The sequence below is a fragment of the Aureococcus anophagefferens genome (genome assembly GCF_000186865.1).
Source record: "Aureococcus anophagefferens unplaced genomic scaffold AURANscaffold_11, whole genome shotgun sequence".
NCBI classification, from domain to species: Eukaryota; class Pelagophyceae; order Pelagomonadales; family Pelagomonadaceae; genus Aureococcus; species Aureococcus anophagefferens.
In genome coordinates this window covers 1,623-14,847 of record NW_008705571.1, presented here as the reverse complement: position 1 = coordinate 14,847, position 13,225 = coordinate 1,623, and the positions used below count along the sequence as shown (strand labels likewise).

Genomic DNA, 13,225 nt, shown 5'->3' with positions numbered 1-13,225 from the left:
GCTGGACCTGCGGCTCTGGACCTGGGCCGCGGGCGAGTTCCGAAACGCGGTCGCGGCGTCCTGGGGGTCGCACCGGCGGCCGCCGCCGCCGCTGCCGCCGCTGCCCTGCGTCGACGCCGGGGCCCACTGCTGGAGCAGCGACGCGCACCCGCCGGTCCGCGACCTCGCCGTGTTGCAGTAAGGTTACTTCGGCGACGGGGGCTTCTTCGGCGGCGGCGGCGGCGGCGGCCGCGGGTCGTTCTCCTGGGAGTAGCTGTAGCCGTCGAGCTGGAGGTGCTGGCGGTCGAGGCTCCGGTGGCCGTCGACGAAGGCGGCCTCGCAGGCGCGGACGACCTCGGAGACGCGCGCGGACCGGACGCCGTAGTCGTCGTCGGGCGCGTAGGGCGGGTCGAGCCGCTTCTCGCGGAGCGCGCCGAAGTCGAGCGCCGCGAAGAACGGCGTTTTTGCCACGTCCGCGAGGGCCGCGAGGCGCCGCGCGGGCGCCTTGACGAGGAGGCCGCGCACGAGGTCCGCGGCCGCCGGCGACAGCGCGTCCGCCGCGGGCTCCGCGCGCAGGATATTCTCGAAGATCGCCCGGGGCTTCGCGTCGTAGAACGGCGTCCGCCCCGCGAGCATCTCGTAGAGCAGGACGCCCAGGGCCCACCAGTCGACGGCCGACGTCGCCGTGCCGTTCTTCGAGATCGTCTCCGGCGCCATGTATTCGAGCGTGCCCGCGAAGGACCGCCGCGCGCCGTCGCGCTCGCTGCTGCCGAGGCGCGCGAGGCCGTAGTCCGCGAGGTAGCAGTGGCCGTCCGTGTCCAACAAGACGTTGGCGGCCTTGATGTCGCGGTGGAGCACGCTCCGCGACTGGAGGTGGTCCACGGCCAACGCCAGCTCGCCCGCGAAGAACCGCGCGTGCCGCTCCGGGAACGTGGCCTCGCGCCGCAGCGCGCCCTCGAGCGAGCCGCCGCCGTAAAAGTCCGTCACGAGGTAGAGCTTCGTGCGCGACTGGAAGGAATACCTCAAATTCACGAGGAACGGCGACCGCACGCGGAGCAGCACCTCGCGCTCGACGAGCGCGGACTTCTCCATCTTCGACTCGTAGATGGCCCGCTTCGACATGACCTTCATGGCGTAGAAGGCGCCCGAGCTCTTCTTCCGCACGAGCAGCACGGCGCCCGACGCGCCCTTGCCGACGACGCGGATGGGCTCGAAGTCCTTCTCCGTGGCCTTGTTCGGCGACCCCGGCGGCGGCTCGGGCGCGCGCGCGTCCGGCAGCTTGATGGAGCCCGCGGCCGAGTCCGGGAGGTTGACCAGAACCGCCTCGTCCAGATCGTCCTCGAGGACCGCCGCGGCCCTGGCCTTCTCCTCCGCGGCGCGCCGGTGCGAGACCTCGCGCACGGATCGGCGCAGGCTCTCGAGCCACTCGCCCATGATCCCCGCCGACGGCGCCCGCAGCAGGAATCCGCCGTCGCGCGCCGCGCCGCCCTCGTCCCGCGAGTGCAGGATCTCGAACTCGTGGTCCGGCCCGCCGACGGGCCGAGCGGCGCTCACGAACGGCTCGAGCCGCACGACGCCCGCGCGCCGCGCGAGGCCCGCGTCGTAGAAGTAGCTCAGCTTCCCGGCGGCCACGTCCAGGAAGAAGTGGCGCTCGCTCCACGTCGCGCGCCCCGTCAGCACCTTCGTCAGGGACCGCCGCCGGCTGCCGTCCTTCTTCACGAGCACGCCCTTGACGCGCAGCGGTTTTTGGTGTTCGTCGTACCAGTGGCTGCTGAACACGGACGCCGACAGCAGGTCGCTCGCGTCGTCGCGCGGCGGCGGCGTCGGCGGCTCCGACGGCGTGCGCGGCGACGGCAGCCCCACGACCGATGAGGGAGCCATGGAGCTCTCTGCCTTCTTTTTTTAGGAGCAACATCTACATTGAATTTTCAAAGAAATCATCTTGAAGTGTCGTCCAGGCGTGGCACCCCTTTCGGGAAGACTCCGGGTAAGCCCTCGAACGCGAACGAGGTGCTTGAGACGCGTGCACGAAGGCCAGGGCTCGGCGAGGCTCTCTTTCGCTGATTCGGGCTGTGGGATTTTGTGCCCCACTTGCTAGACGATCTACGAGCTCAAGCGAAGAAGGACTCGCGCGGTCAGAGATCATGGACCCGGAATTGATCAAGAAGCGACGAGAGTACGAGGCGCGAAAAACCCGTACGAAGCTGGCGCTCAACATATGCACGATTTGCGGGAAGAAGGATGCCCGGCCCTGTAAAGGGTGCGGCACGACGGCCTACTGTTCGACGGACTGCCAACGCATCGACTGGCGCGACCGGGGCCACCGGAAGGCCTGCAAGAAGGTCCAGGCCGCGGAGGCGGCGCGGGCCGAGGCGCCGACGCCCCCGCCGTCGCCGCCGCGGGACGTGTTCTACGGCCCCGCGCCGCGGTCGCACGCCGACGAGATCCGCGCGCGCATCGCGGCGGAGCACGAGGCGGCCCGCGTGCGACGCGAGGCGAACCCGGAGCCCGAGCCGACGTCGGCGCGGTACGGGTCGCGGTGCCCGATCTGTCTCGAGGAGTGGGACGTGAATGCGAACAGCGTGTTTCGTACCTGTTGCTGCCGAAAGGTCTGCAAGTCGTGCCAGGACAAGATCGGCTCCGACGCGTGTCCCCTCTGTCGTGTACCGCACCCAAAAACCGATGCGGAGCAGCTCGCGCAGCTTCGCCGCCATGTGGAGAACGAGGTGCCGGAAGCGATTACGTCTTTGGGAATCGCGTACCGCTATGGTGACCTCGGCCTTGTGAAATCCGATAAGAAAGCAGCGAAGATTTACCGGCGCGCCGTGGAGCTCGGAAGCGTGGACGCGATGGTAGACCTTGGGATATTGTACAACAATGGAAGTGGTGTCAAGCTGGACAAGAAGAAGGCGGAGCGGCTGTATCGCGCGGCCGCGGACCGGGGCGACGCGGCCGCGCAAAACAGACTAGGGGCTTTGCTTCATTCTGAGGAGAAATTTGAAGAGGCGGTCCGGTACTACGCGCTCGCCGCGAATCAAGGCTATGCCGCTGGAGAGCTCAACCTTGGCAGCTGTTACGGGAACGGACAAGGCACGGAAGTCGACCTCGGCAAAGCCAGATACTGGTATGCGCGCGCCGCTGCCAAGGGCCACGAGACAGGTATAAAGGTCCTCGCGGAACTTGACGCGCGAGGACTATAGCCTAACAATCTTTACGCCGCGTCGTCGCCCGAGCCCGAGATGCTGCGCTTGCGCGCGGTCGAGTCGTGCTCGGCCTTGGCGTCGTCGTCGCCGCGTTCCTCTCCGCGCCGACCTTCGCGGTCTGGTGCCCTGGCGTTCTTCAACGCGAAGCCTGCCTGGCGCGAGGACGACGACGCCGAGGGGGGCATGGAGAACGACATGATGCCAGAGCTAGGCGTGGATTTAGCCTGGGGTGTAAGATTTTGAGCGATTTTGCCTTTGCGATCGGCCGAGGAGCCTGAGGAGCGACGCAAGGACGCGCGCGCGGTCAGAGATCATGGACCCGGAATTGATCAAGAAGAAGCGAGAGTACGAGGCGCGAAAAACTCGTACAAAGCTGGCGCTCAACATATGCACGATTTGCGGGAAGAAGGATGCCCGGCCCTGCAAAGGGTGCGGCACGACGGCCTACTGTTCGACGGACTGCCAACGCATCGACTGGCGCGACCGGGGCCACCGGAAGGCCTGCAAGAAGATCCAGGCCGCGGAGGCGGCGCGGGCCGAGGCGCCGACGCCCCCGCCGTCGCCGCCGCGGGACGTGTTCTACGGCCCCGCGCCGCGGTCGCACGCCGACGAGGTCCGCGCGCGCATCGCGGCGGAGCACGAGGCCGCTCGTGCCCTGCGGGAGGCGAACCCAGAGCCGGTGCCGACATCGGCGCGGTGGGGCTCGCGGTGCCCGATCTGTCTCGAGGAGTGGGACGTGAATGCTCCGGACGTGTTTCGCAGTTGCTGCTGCCGGACGGTCTGCCGATCGTGCCACGGCAAGATCGAAACCGCGTGTCCCCTCTGTCGGGTACCGTGTCCAGAGAGTTCCGCGGAAGCACTCGCGCGTCTTCGCCGCCACGTGGAGAACGAGGTGCCGGAAGCGATTACGTTTTTGGGAAGTGCGTACCGCCTCGGTCGGTTTGGCCTCGTGAAATCCGATAAGAAAGCCGCGAAGATTTACCGGCGCGCCGTGGAGCTCGGGGACGTGGACGCGATGGCACATCTTGGGGATTTGTACCGGACTGGAAGTGGCGTCAAGCTGGACAAGAAGAAGGCGGAGCGGCTGTATCGCATGGCCGCAGATCGGGGTGTCGCGATCGCGCAATACAATTTAGCGCGTGGACTTGATGCTGAGAAGAAATTTGCAGAAGCGTTCCGGTACTTCGCGCTCGCGGCGAATCAAGGCTTTACCGATGCGGAGAATAGCCTTGGCTGTTATTACATGGACGGAGACGGCACGGAAGTCGACCTCGGCTTAGCCAGATACTGGTTCGAACGCGCCGCTGCCAAGGGCAGTGAGCGAGCTACGAGGAACCTCGCAGACCTCGACGCGCGAGTATAGCCTAAGTCTTCACCCCACGTCGTCGCCCGATCCCGACATGGGGCCCCTTCTTTTGTTTGCTGAGCCCCCCTTCTTTTGTTTGTAAAACTTATTTCGCGTCGGCCTGCTGGGCCTTGGTGAGCTTCTTGCCCTTGCGGCCCTTGTCCTCCTTGGCCTTGCGCGCCTTCTCCAGGAGCGCCGCGCGGTCGCGCTCCGCCTGCCGCGAGTGCGCGTCGTTGCCGCGGATGTTGCCGTCCGTGTCGACCCAGCGCTTCCAGTCCGGCTCGGCCTTCTTCGCCTTGGCGTTGGCCTTCATCGCCGCCTTGAGCAGCGCGTCGTCGTCGGCGTCGGCCGAGGACGCGGCGGTCGACGCGGGCTTCCGCTTCGGCGGCGGCGCGGCGCGCGCGGCGCGCTCGCGCGCGAGCTGCTTCAGGAGCGAGTTCGTCTCCGGTGCCGGCGGTGGCTTGGGCGCCGGCGCGGGCGGCGGGGCCGCGGGCGCCGCGGCCTCGGCGGCGGCGAGGGCCTCGGCGCGGGCCTTCTTCTTCGCCTTCTTCGCGGCGTGCTTGCCGGTCCGCGGCTTCGGCGGCTCGGGCACGTCCTCGGCCCGCGGCGCCTCGAGGAGCACGACCTTGGCGCCGTCGACGAGCGCCGGGGCCGCGGCGGACAGCGGGGCGGCGGCGTCGCCGAAGCTGCCCCGGCAGACGAGCTTCTGCCGCTCGGCGTCGACGCCCGTCGCCGAGGCTATCGCGGCTTTGAGCTCGCCGACGGAGAAGGCCCGCGAGAAGGGCACGTCGTAGGTCGCGCCGGCGAAGACGACGCGGAGCGACAGGCACGCGGAAGAGGTGCGAGCCTTCTCCTCGGAGGCCGTCGGAGGCGAAGACGAGGCGGGCGAGGCCTTCTCCGTCTTCGCCTCCTCCTTCGCCTCTTTGAGCGCGAGGCGGCCGCAGCGCTCGCACCGAGCACCGAGCGCGACCAGGTACGGACCCTCGTCGTCGGGGACGACGGCGCCGTCGGGCCGACGCACGACGAGGACCGCGCCGGAGATGTCCAAATCTTCGAGGACGACGTCTTTGCCCGCGTAAAAGACCGCCCGCGCCGCGCCGTCGAAGCCGCCGTGCTGCGCTGCTAAAGCGATCACATCGCCGATCGTCGGGCCCGAGCCGCGATCGCAGGTCGCCGTCTCCAGCGCGTCGAGCTCGCGGAACGACAGCGAGACCGTGTCGCCTTTGTTCGAAACGACGAACGCCGCGCGCTTCTCCGCCGGCGCCGTCGTGGCTGTTGTTGTGCTTGGCTCGAGGGGCGTCGGCGCCGGCGCGCCGTCCTCGTAGGCGCTCGCGGAGACGTAGTCGCCCGCGTCCGCGACGTGGTCGAGGAGCGCGGCGATGAACGGGCTCGACCGGACCGTGTCCGCGTCGCAGACGACGGCCACGTGGCGCCGCGCGCGCGTCACGGCCACGTTGAGGCGCCGCTCGTCGGCGAGGAAGCCCACGGCCCGCGCCTCGTTGGACCGCGTGAGCGAGAGCACGACCGCGTCGCGCTCGCCGCCCTGGTAGCCGTCGACGGTCCGCGCCTCGACGCCCGTGCCCTCGAGCGCGCCGCGCAGGGCCGCGACCTGGGCGTTGTAGGGCGCGATGACGCAGATCTGGGCCGCGTCGAGGCCCGCCGCGAGGAGCAGGGCCACGTGCGACGCGACGACGGCCGCCTCGCGCGGGTTCGCGACGGACGCAGCGCCGTGCTCGTCCGCGTCGTCGCGCGTCTTCGCGTCCGAGTCGTCGAAGAAGCCGAGGCCCGCCGTGTCGACGTGGACCATGGGCCGGATCGCGTCGTCGGGGTTCACGGGCGGCGGGAGAAAGGAGCCCGCGTAGAGGTCGCGCGCGACGCACGACGGCGCGGCCCGCAGGCGCCCGTCGTACGTCGCCGCGGACGCCCACTCGGAGATGTCGCCGTGCATGCGGTACTGCGTCGCCAAGAGGAGGCTGATGTGCGCTTCCCCTCGTCCCGGGCGCCGGTCGTCCATGAGCCGCTCGAAGAGCGTCGCTTTGAGTAGGGCGGCGGGCGCGTTGGTCGGGTCGCCGTCGTCGCACTTCACCGTCGGCGCGAGCTGCCGGTGGTCGCCGGCGAGGACGGCGCGCTTGCCTCGCAAGAGCGGGATCCAGCAGCTGATCTCTAACGCTTGCGCGCACTCGTCGACGACGACCAGATCGAAGGGCGGCGCGTCGTCGAGGAGCCGCGACGCCGCGCCGACGTTCGTCGCGAAGACGACCTGGGCAGGACAAGAGAGATTCAACGTCGCTTCAACGTGAGTGTTCCGTGCGCGCGCGTTCCGGAAAAAGCATCCACGCTTCGAGGGCGTTCCGAGAGATGATCGCTCGTCCAAAAATCAGCCGAAACGAGTGGAAAACGGCCGAGATATGAGGCTTTGAAGTTGGGAATTTCGCTCTCTTGTCCTGCCCTGAAGACGACGGCGCAGCGCTTGACGACGTCCTTGGCGAGCTTCTTCTCGCGGTCCCGCAGCTCGGCGCGCACGACGCGCGTCTCCCGGCGCGCGGCCGTGCGCTTCGCGGACGCGCGGTCCGCGGCCGCGTCCTTGCGTAGATTTCGGAGCTCGGCGCGCGCGTCCTCGAGCACGTCCGCGCCGTCCGCGGTCCGCAGCACCTCCTCCATGGAGTAGCGGCTCGCCGCCTCGGAGAGCCGCGCGGGGTGGCCGAGGCGCAGGAGGCCCCGCGGCGACTTGGCGGCCCTGAAGGCCGCCGCGACGCGCTCGAGCAGGTTGTCGACGGCGACGTTCGACGCCGCGCACGCGAGGACGCGCTGCCCTTTCGCCGCGGCGCGCGCGATGACCTCGACGACCGTCGTCGTCTTGCCCGTGCCCGGCGGGCCGTGGACCAGGAAGAGCGCGGGCTCGGCCTCGGCGCGCGCGACGCACGCGCGCTGGTGGTCGTCGAGATGGGGCGCCGAAGACGGCTGAAGAAGCGCCGGCGGCGGCCGCCGCGCGCGGCCGCCGAGGAGCGCGTCCCGCAGGGCCCGCGTGCCGTCCGGCGCGGCCTTGTGCGCCGCGGCGGCGGCGACGTCGCGCGCCGCGCGCGCGAGCACGTCGTGCGTGCGCGCGTTCGCGACGGCGTCGAGGCGGAGCGAGCCCCGGAGCGACTCGACGGCCTCGGGCGCGGCGTCCGTGAGGAACTCGATGGACGCGTCCGTGGCCTTGGAGACGACGCCGGAGACCTCGGAGACGTCGTCGCCGTCGCCGTCGAGGCGCCGCCCGGCGGCGGGGACCTTGTTCTTCTTGGCTCGGAGCCGGACCTCGGACCGCGCGCCGAGCTTGTGCGCGGGGATGGGCCCGCCGTGCGCCGCCTGCAGCACGACGCGGCTCCGGCCCCCGGGCCCGGCGGCGTCGACCTCGGCGACGCGCAGGTGCAGCACGGAGACGCCGCGCCGCGCGCACGCGGCGGCCGACAGCGTCTTCAGCGTCGCCTCGAGCTCGTCGGTCTCGCTCCGCTGCTCCACGGCGAGGGCCGCGAGGGTCTGCTGCGCCCAGGCGCGGCCGTCGAAGCGCGGGCCGTCGGTGACCGTCACGAAGCGCTCCGCGTCGCGGCCGCTGCTCGACGACGAGAGCGAGTGCGCCTCGCAGAAGACGTGCACGGCGTGGCGCTCCGCCGGCGTGAGCGTCTTCGGGCACGCGACGGAGCCCGTGCGCTCCTCGGAGTCGGCGAAGGCTTGCAGGGCCGCGGCGAGGTCCGCGGGGAGCTCCGCGGGCGTGTTGGGCGCGGGCGACGCGGGCGCCATCGCGTCTGAGGCCCGAGAGCTTCGGCACCTCTGATGCAATACATTTGTCAATGTGAACCTTGCAGTGCTCGCGCCCACGGTGCAGGCGAGCCAGCCCATGGAGAGCTCGATGAGTTCGCTTTGAGAGGCGATGGTCGACGACGACGGGGCCGCGCTGATTCGCAACAACATCGCTGCCCTCTTGATCGCCTGCTTCGGCCATGCCGACGACGACCACGCGGATGCCGAGAAGACCGTCTCGGCGGTCGCGGCGAGCTCCGTGGCGGCGCTCGCGGCGACCTGCCGGCGGGCCAACGCCCTCGTGTCGCCCGGCCTCGCGGCCTGGGGCGCCGGGCACCTCGACGCGACGCTCGAGGCCCTCGAGTCGGGCAAGACCATGCTGAACGGCGCGCTCCTGCACCGCGGCCCCGCGGTGGAGTTCGCGGCGTCGGCGATCTCGCCGCCGTCGTCGCTCCGGGCCCACGCGACCGCGAACGGCGAGCGGCTCGTCCGCGCGGTGCTGGCCACGGTCGGCGACGCGACCTGCGAGCCGTGCCAGCAGCGCGCGCTCCGCGTGCTCACGTGCGTCCTCATGCGCGAGGGCGACGACCTCAGCGCCATGTGCACGACGGGGCTCGGCGCGCTGCTCGCGTCCGACGCGCGCGGCGAGGAGCTCACCAAGCCCAACTGGAACGGCAAGGACATCCCCCGGCTCGGGCCAGTGCGACGAGTTTCGAGAGATGAGGAGAAGGAGGAGGTTGGGAATTTTTTCTCGGATATTCGAGAGATGAGTCGCCGTCGCGCGCGCCCCTCTGTGGAGTCATTTTTTGTGGTAGGCCCTGGCCGACGCTCTGGAACTCGCTGAGCCTGCCCTTCACGAGCGTCGACCGCGAGGACGGCCTGTCGCGCGAGGACGGCGAGATCGTCGAGGAGGTGTTCCCGTGGTACGAGCTCCAGGACGACGAGGACGAGTTCGCGGCCGCGATGATGATCCACGGCCAGTTGGCGACGAACCTCGCCATCCAGTGGTCCGCCGTCGAGTACTCCTACAAGGGCCTCGGCGCGGGCGACGGCGTCGACGCGGCGCTCACGCCGCTCCTCGAGTTCCTGGACGTCGGCCTCTCGATCCGCGGACCGCGCGTCGTCGGCACGTCGGACCGGCGCGCGCCGCTCATCGTGTACCCCCACAAGGCCTGGCACGACTGGGACCTGCGTAGCATCGCCGCGCAGTCGGCCCTGACGGTGATCCGCGCGTACGACAGCGACGCCGCGCGCGACGCGATCCAGGACGCGGACGTCGTCTGGGATCTCGCGCGGCTCCTGGCCGAGGATCCTGGCCGCGCGGCTCCTGGCCGAGGATCCAGCGAGGCGCGCACCGAGGCGCGCGCCTTCGCGCGGCGCGCCCTCGCGATCCACGCCGAGGGCGGCGCGGACTTCGCGGTCCACGTCGCCGCGGCGCTCCTGGAGGCGGGCGCGTGCGCCCTGAAGTGGAGCCTCGACGACACGTTCTCCCTCGAGCCCCCGGTGCTGGCGAACCACAAGGACCCGGACAAGGAGCGCCTGCGCAAGGCCATCCGCATCTCGAAGAAGAAGGAGAAGCGGCCGTCCGCGGCGGCGCTGAGCGTGCTCGCGGTGCACGACGGCGCCGCGAGGACGTGCGAGGACGCGTGGGCCAAGGCCGCGTCGGACTGCGTCAACGCCGTGAACGCGGCCCTGGTGACGACCAACCCGTCCGTGACCCGCGCGCCCCTCTCCAAGTGGGCGCCGCTGCTGCGCTGCGGCGCGTTCGAGGCGCTCGCGCGCGTCGCGTGCGACGCGCGGACGATCGCGCCGACGGCCGCCATGACGTGCGCGACGCTGAGCGAGTTCTTCGAGAGCGAGCCGAGCGCGGCGCTCTGGCGGCGCGCCCAGGTCTGGCGCTTCGTCGTGCGGGCGACGCGGCGCGTCGCCGAGTGGGAGCCCGGGAGCGGGCTCATGGACGAGTTCACGATCTGCGCGCTGCTCACGGCGGTCACGGCCTGCGCGACGACGCGCCCGCCGGGCAGCGACGCCGAGGCCGAGTTCCGCGACGCCTGCTACGTGCTCCTCGACGCGGCGCAGCCCGGCGGCAGGTGCGCGCGCGCGCCCGTGCTGCCCGCGGCGCTGCTCCTGATCATGGAGTGCTGCCTCCCGGCCCCGGGGCGCTACCACGTGGCGCTCGACCCGGCGCGCGCGGGCCCGAAGCTCGTCAAGCTCCTGGGGAACGAGACGGAGCTCGAGCCCATCTCCTACAGCCGCCTGGGCCCGGAGGTGCTCTCGCGGCTCGCTGCGAGCTGTGAGGAAATCAACCACTACGGTTTTGGGTGTTTTGACCAAACTTTGAAATTCGATTTGGCTGATTTTTGGATTGCTCTCGTCGAGTTCTCGAAGCACGGTCGAAGAGCCTGGTCCGATTACGCGCACATTGAAGTCGGGTTGAAGATTTGATTTACACACAGGCTGCGAGCCGCAAGCACGTCTGCTCCGTCGGCGTCGCGGCCGCGGCGGCGCTCTGCGGCCAGGTCTTCGATCCCGACGGCTCCTTCGACGCCCAATCCCAGCTCTTGGACGCGCCGTCGATCGTCGAGAGCCGCGAACTCTCCGAGGACGGCGAGGCGTGGCTGCGGCACGCGGCGACGGCGGTCGACCCGCTCCTCGCGGCGCTCCGCTGGCAGACGCCCGGCGCGTCCTTCGCCGGCGCGCTCCTCGGCGCGCTCTGCGAGCACGACGCCGACGACGCCTACGAGGGCGACAACGAGCCGCTGAGCTACAGCCTCAGCCGCGTGCTCTTCGAGGACGTCGCCGGGGCCGTGGGGGCCGGCAGGGCGGGCCGCTTCGTGGCGCTCCGCACCTTGGCGACCCGCGGCACGATGCTCGACGCGCTGCGCAACGAGGAGCGCAAGGGGCGCAAGGTCGTCGGGCGGATCCTGGAGCGAAGGAAGGGGAATAACCAGGAGGATTCGGAGGAGGAGGAGAGCAGGGAAATGCGCGAGGCCCGGGCCGAGACCGCCGAGGCGGAGCTGCTGGCGCTGTTGGACGACGAGGAGAAGAAGGAGGGCGACCGCAAGAAGAAGTGGGGGCGGAAGAAGGGCAAGAAGAAGGGAGGAGAAGACGAGGGCAAGAAGAAGCGGGGAGAAGACGAGGGCAAGAAGAAGCGGGGAGAAGACGGGTCTGCGGCTCCGTCGCCGGCTCCGGCGCTCGAGGCCTCGGACGACGACGAGGACGACGACGACGATCTATTACTCCTCGCGCGGCAGCCTTCGAAGAAGCCGTCGTCCAGGAAGCCGGCGTCGAAGCCCGAGCCCGTCGCGGCTCGCGTCGCGGCTCCCGTCGAGCCCGAGCCCGCGCCCGTCGCGCCCGTCGCGCCGCCGGCGCCCGCGCCCGTCGCGCCCGCCGCGCCGCCGGCGCCCGCGCCGAGGCCGCCGGCGCCCGCGCCCGTCGCGCCCATCGCGCGGCTCGAGCCCATCGCGCGGCCCGTGTCCATCGCGCCGTTGCCGGCCGCACCGCGGCCCGCGGGGCTCATCGCGCGGCCCGCGGCGCCCATCTTCGACGCGCGGCCGGACATCATGACGCGACTTCCGGGCGTGACCATGGCGCCCATCGCGAGACCGTCGGCCATTCAAAGCGCGGGTTGCCCGCCGCCGGCGCCCATCGCACCGATCGCGCGGCCCAACGACGCGCCAGTCCACTACGACAAACCTTCGCCTCCGGCGTCGCCGCCCAAGCCTCCGAGCCCGTCCAGAGCGGCCAAGGCCGCCGCGCCCGCGCCGCCGCCGACGACGCTGGCCGGCGTGCTCGCGCGCGTCGGCCTCGGCCACCTCGAGCCCATCTTCGACGCCGAGGAGGTCGACTTTGAGGCCCTGGGCCTGCTGCAGTGTCCTATATGGCCGTGGAGAGATTTTCTTTTGTGGTGAAATCGTCACCGTCATGCTTGGTAGGCCTGCTGCGGCCCGACGACTACGCGTCGCTCGGGATCTCGCCCTCGGACGCCAACGCGATCGTCACGGCGCTCGCGGCGCCGCTCGAGGCGCGGTTCCTCGGCCCCGCGGCGGCGCCGGCCGGCGGCTCCGCGGCGGCGGCGAGCCCCGCGGCGGCGGCGCCGAGCCCCGCGGCGGCGGCGCCGAGCCCCGGCCGCTCCGGCCGCGTCGTCTGGTTCAACGATAAAAAGTTCCACGGCTTCATCAAGCCGGACGGCGGCGGCGACGACCTCTTCGTCCACGGCGGCGACGTCGGCGAGCCCCTCAAGACCGGCGACCGCGTGCGCTTCGACGTCGCTCGCTACCGGGGCCGGGACAAGTGCGTCGGCGTCGTCAAGGTCGGGGCGCGCGCTCCCGCGCCGCCGCCCGCGCCGCCGCCGCCGCCGCCGAGCGAGTCCTATCCCGACGAATTCGCGTGCCCGATCAGCTACGAGCTCATGCAGGATCCCGTCATCGCATCCGACGGGCACACCTACGAGCGGAGCGCGATCGCGGCGTGGTTCGAGCGGAGGCGCACGTCGCCGATCACGAACGAGGACCTGCCGAACCTCGACCTCGTACCGGCGCACGCCATGCGGTCCCTGATTGCGCGGTGGCTTGAAACGAATGCAAGCTAGTTATACTAAGGGGACGAGGCGGCGGCACGGTCGTGCGCGTGCTGACGGACTGGAACGCGACGGAGCGCCGCGCCGTGGAGCTCGCGTGCGCCGAGGGCTTCGCGACGTGCGACTTCGGGGGCGCGGTCGTGCCCGCGGTGTACCGGTCCCGCGAGGAGCTCGAGTGCGTCGCGACGGCCTTCGAGCTTCTCCCGATCCCGCGCGCCCGACGGTGGTGGATTGCAGCTTCCTCGGTTAACTAGTACTCGTCGCTCCGAGGTGGATTGGAGCCGAAGTGGACGAGGTAGAGCACGGCGGTGCACACGATGCACGCGGGGATGTAGAGGA

The 13,225-nt window shown here is 70.7% G+C and overlaps 4 protein-coding genes across 4 annotated transcripts; 2 read left to right on the top strand and 2 right to left on the bottom strand.

Annotated features, from left to right (window-relative positions):
• Window positions 1-372: 372 nt before the first annotated feature.
• AURANDRAFT_13166 (hypothetical protein) lies at window positions 373-1,197 on the bottom strand (the record flags this gene model as incomplete). The annotated part of the gene is made up of 1 exon (XM_009039267.1): window positions 373-1,197. A coding segment is annotated over one exon (825 nt), but the record flags the coding sequence as incomplete, so codon positions are not given.
• A 1,580-nt stretch (window positions 1,198-2,777) lies between these two features.
• On the top strand, window positions 2,778-4,545 carry AURANDRAFT_27542 (hypothetical protein; the record flags this gene model as incomplete). The annotated part of the gene is made up of 2 exons (XM_009039546.1): window positions 2,778-3,138; window positions 4,085-4,545. Coding segments are annotated over 2 exons (822 nt in total), but the record flags the coding sequence as incomplete, so codon positions are not given.
• An 88-nt stretch (window positions 4,546-4,633) lies between these two features.
• Window positions 4,634-8,307, bottom strand: AURANDRAFT_64586 (hypothetical protein; the record flags this gene model as incomplete). The annotated part of the gene is made up of 2 exons (XM_009039266.1): window positions 4,634-6,787; window positions 6,916-8,307. The coding sequence occupies 2 exons, from the start codon at window positions 8,305-8,307 to the stop codon at window positions 4,634-4,636; spliced, it is 3,546 nt and encodes a 1,181-aa protein (XP_009037514.1).
• A 4,363-nt stretch (window positions 8,308-12,670) lies between these two features.
• On the top strand, window positions 12,671-12,889 carry AURANDRAFT_9746 (hypothetical protein; the record flags this gene model as incomplete). The annotated part of the gene is made up of 1 exon (XM_009039547.1): window positions 12,671-12,889. A coding segment is annotated over one exon (219 nt), but the record flags the coding sequence as incomplete, so codon positions are not given.
• Window positions 12,890-13,225: the final 336 nt, after the last annotated feature.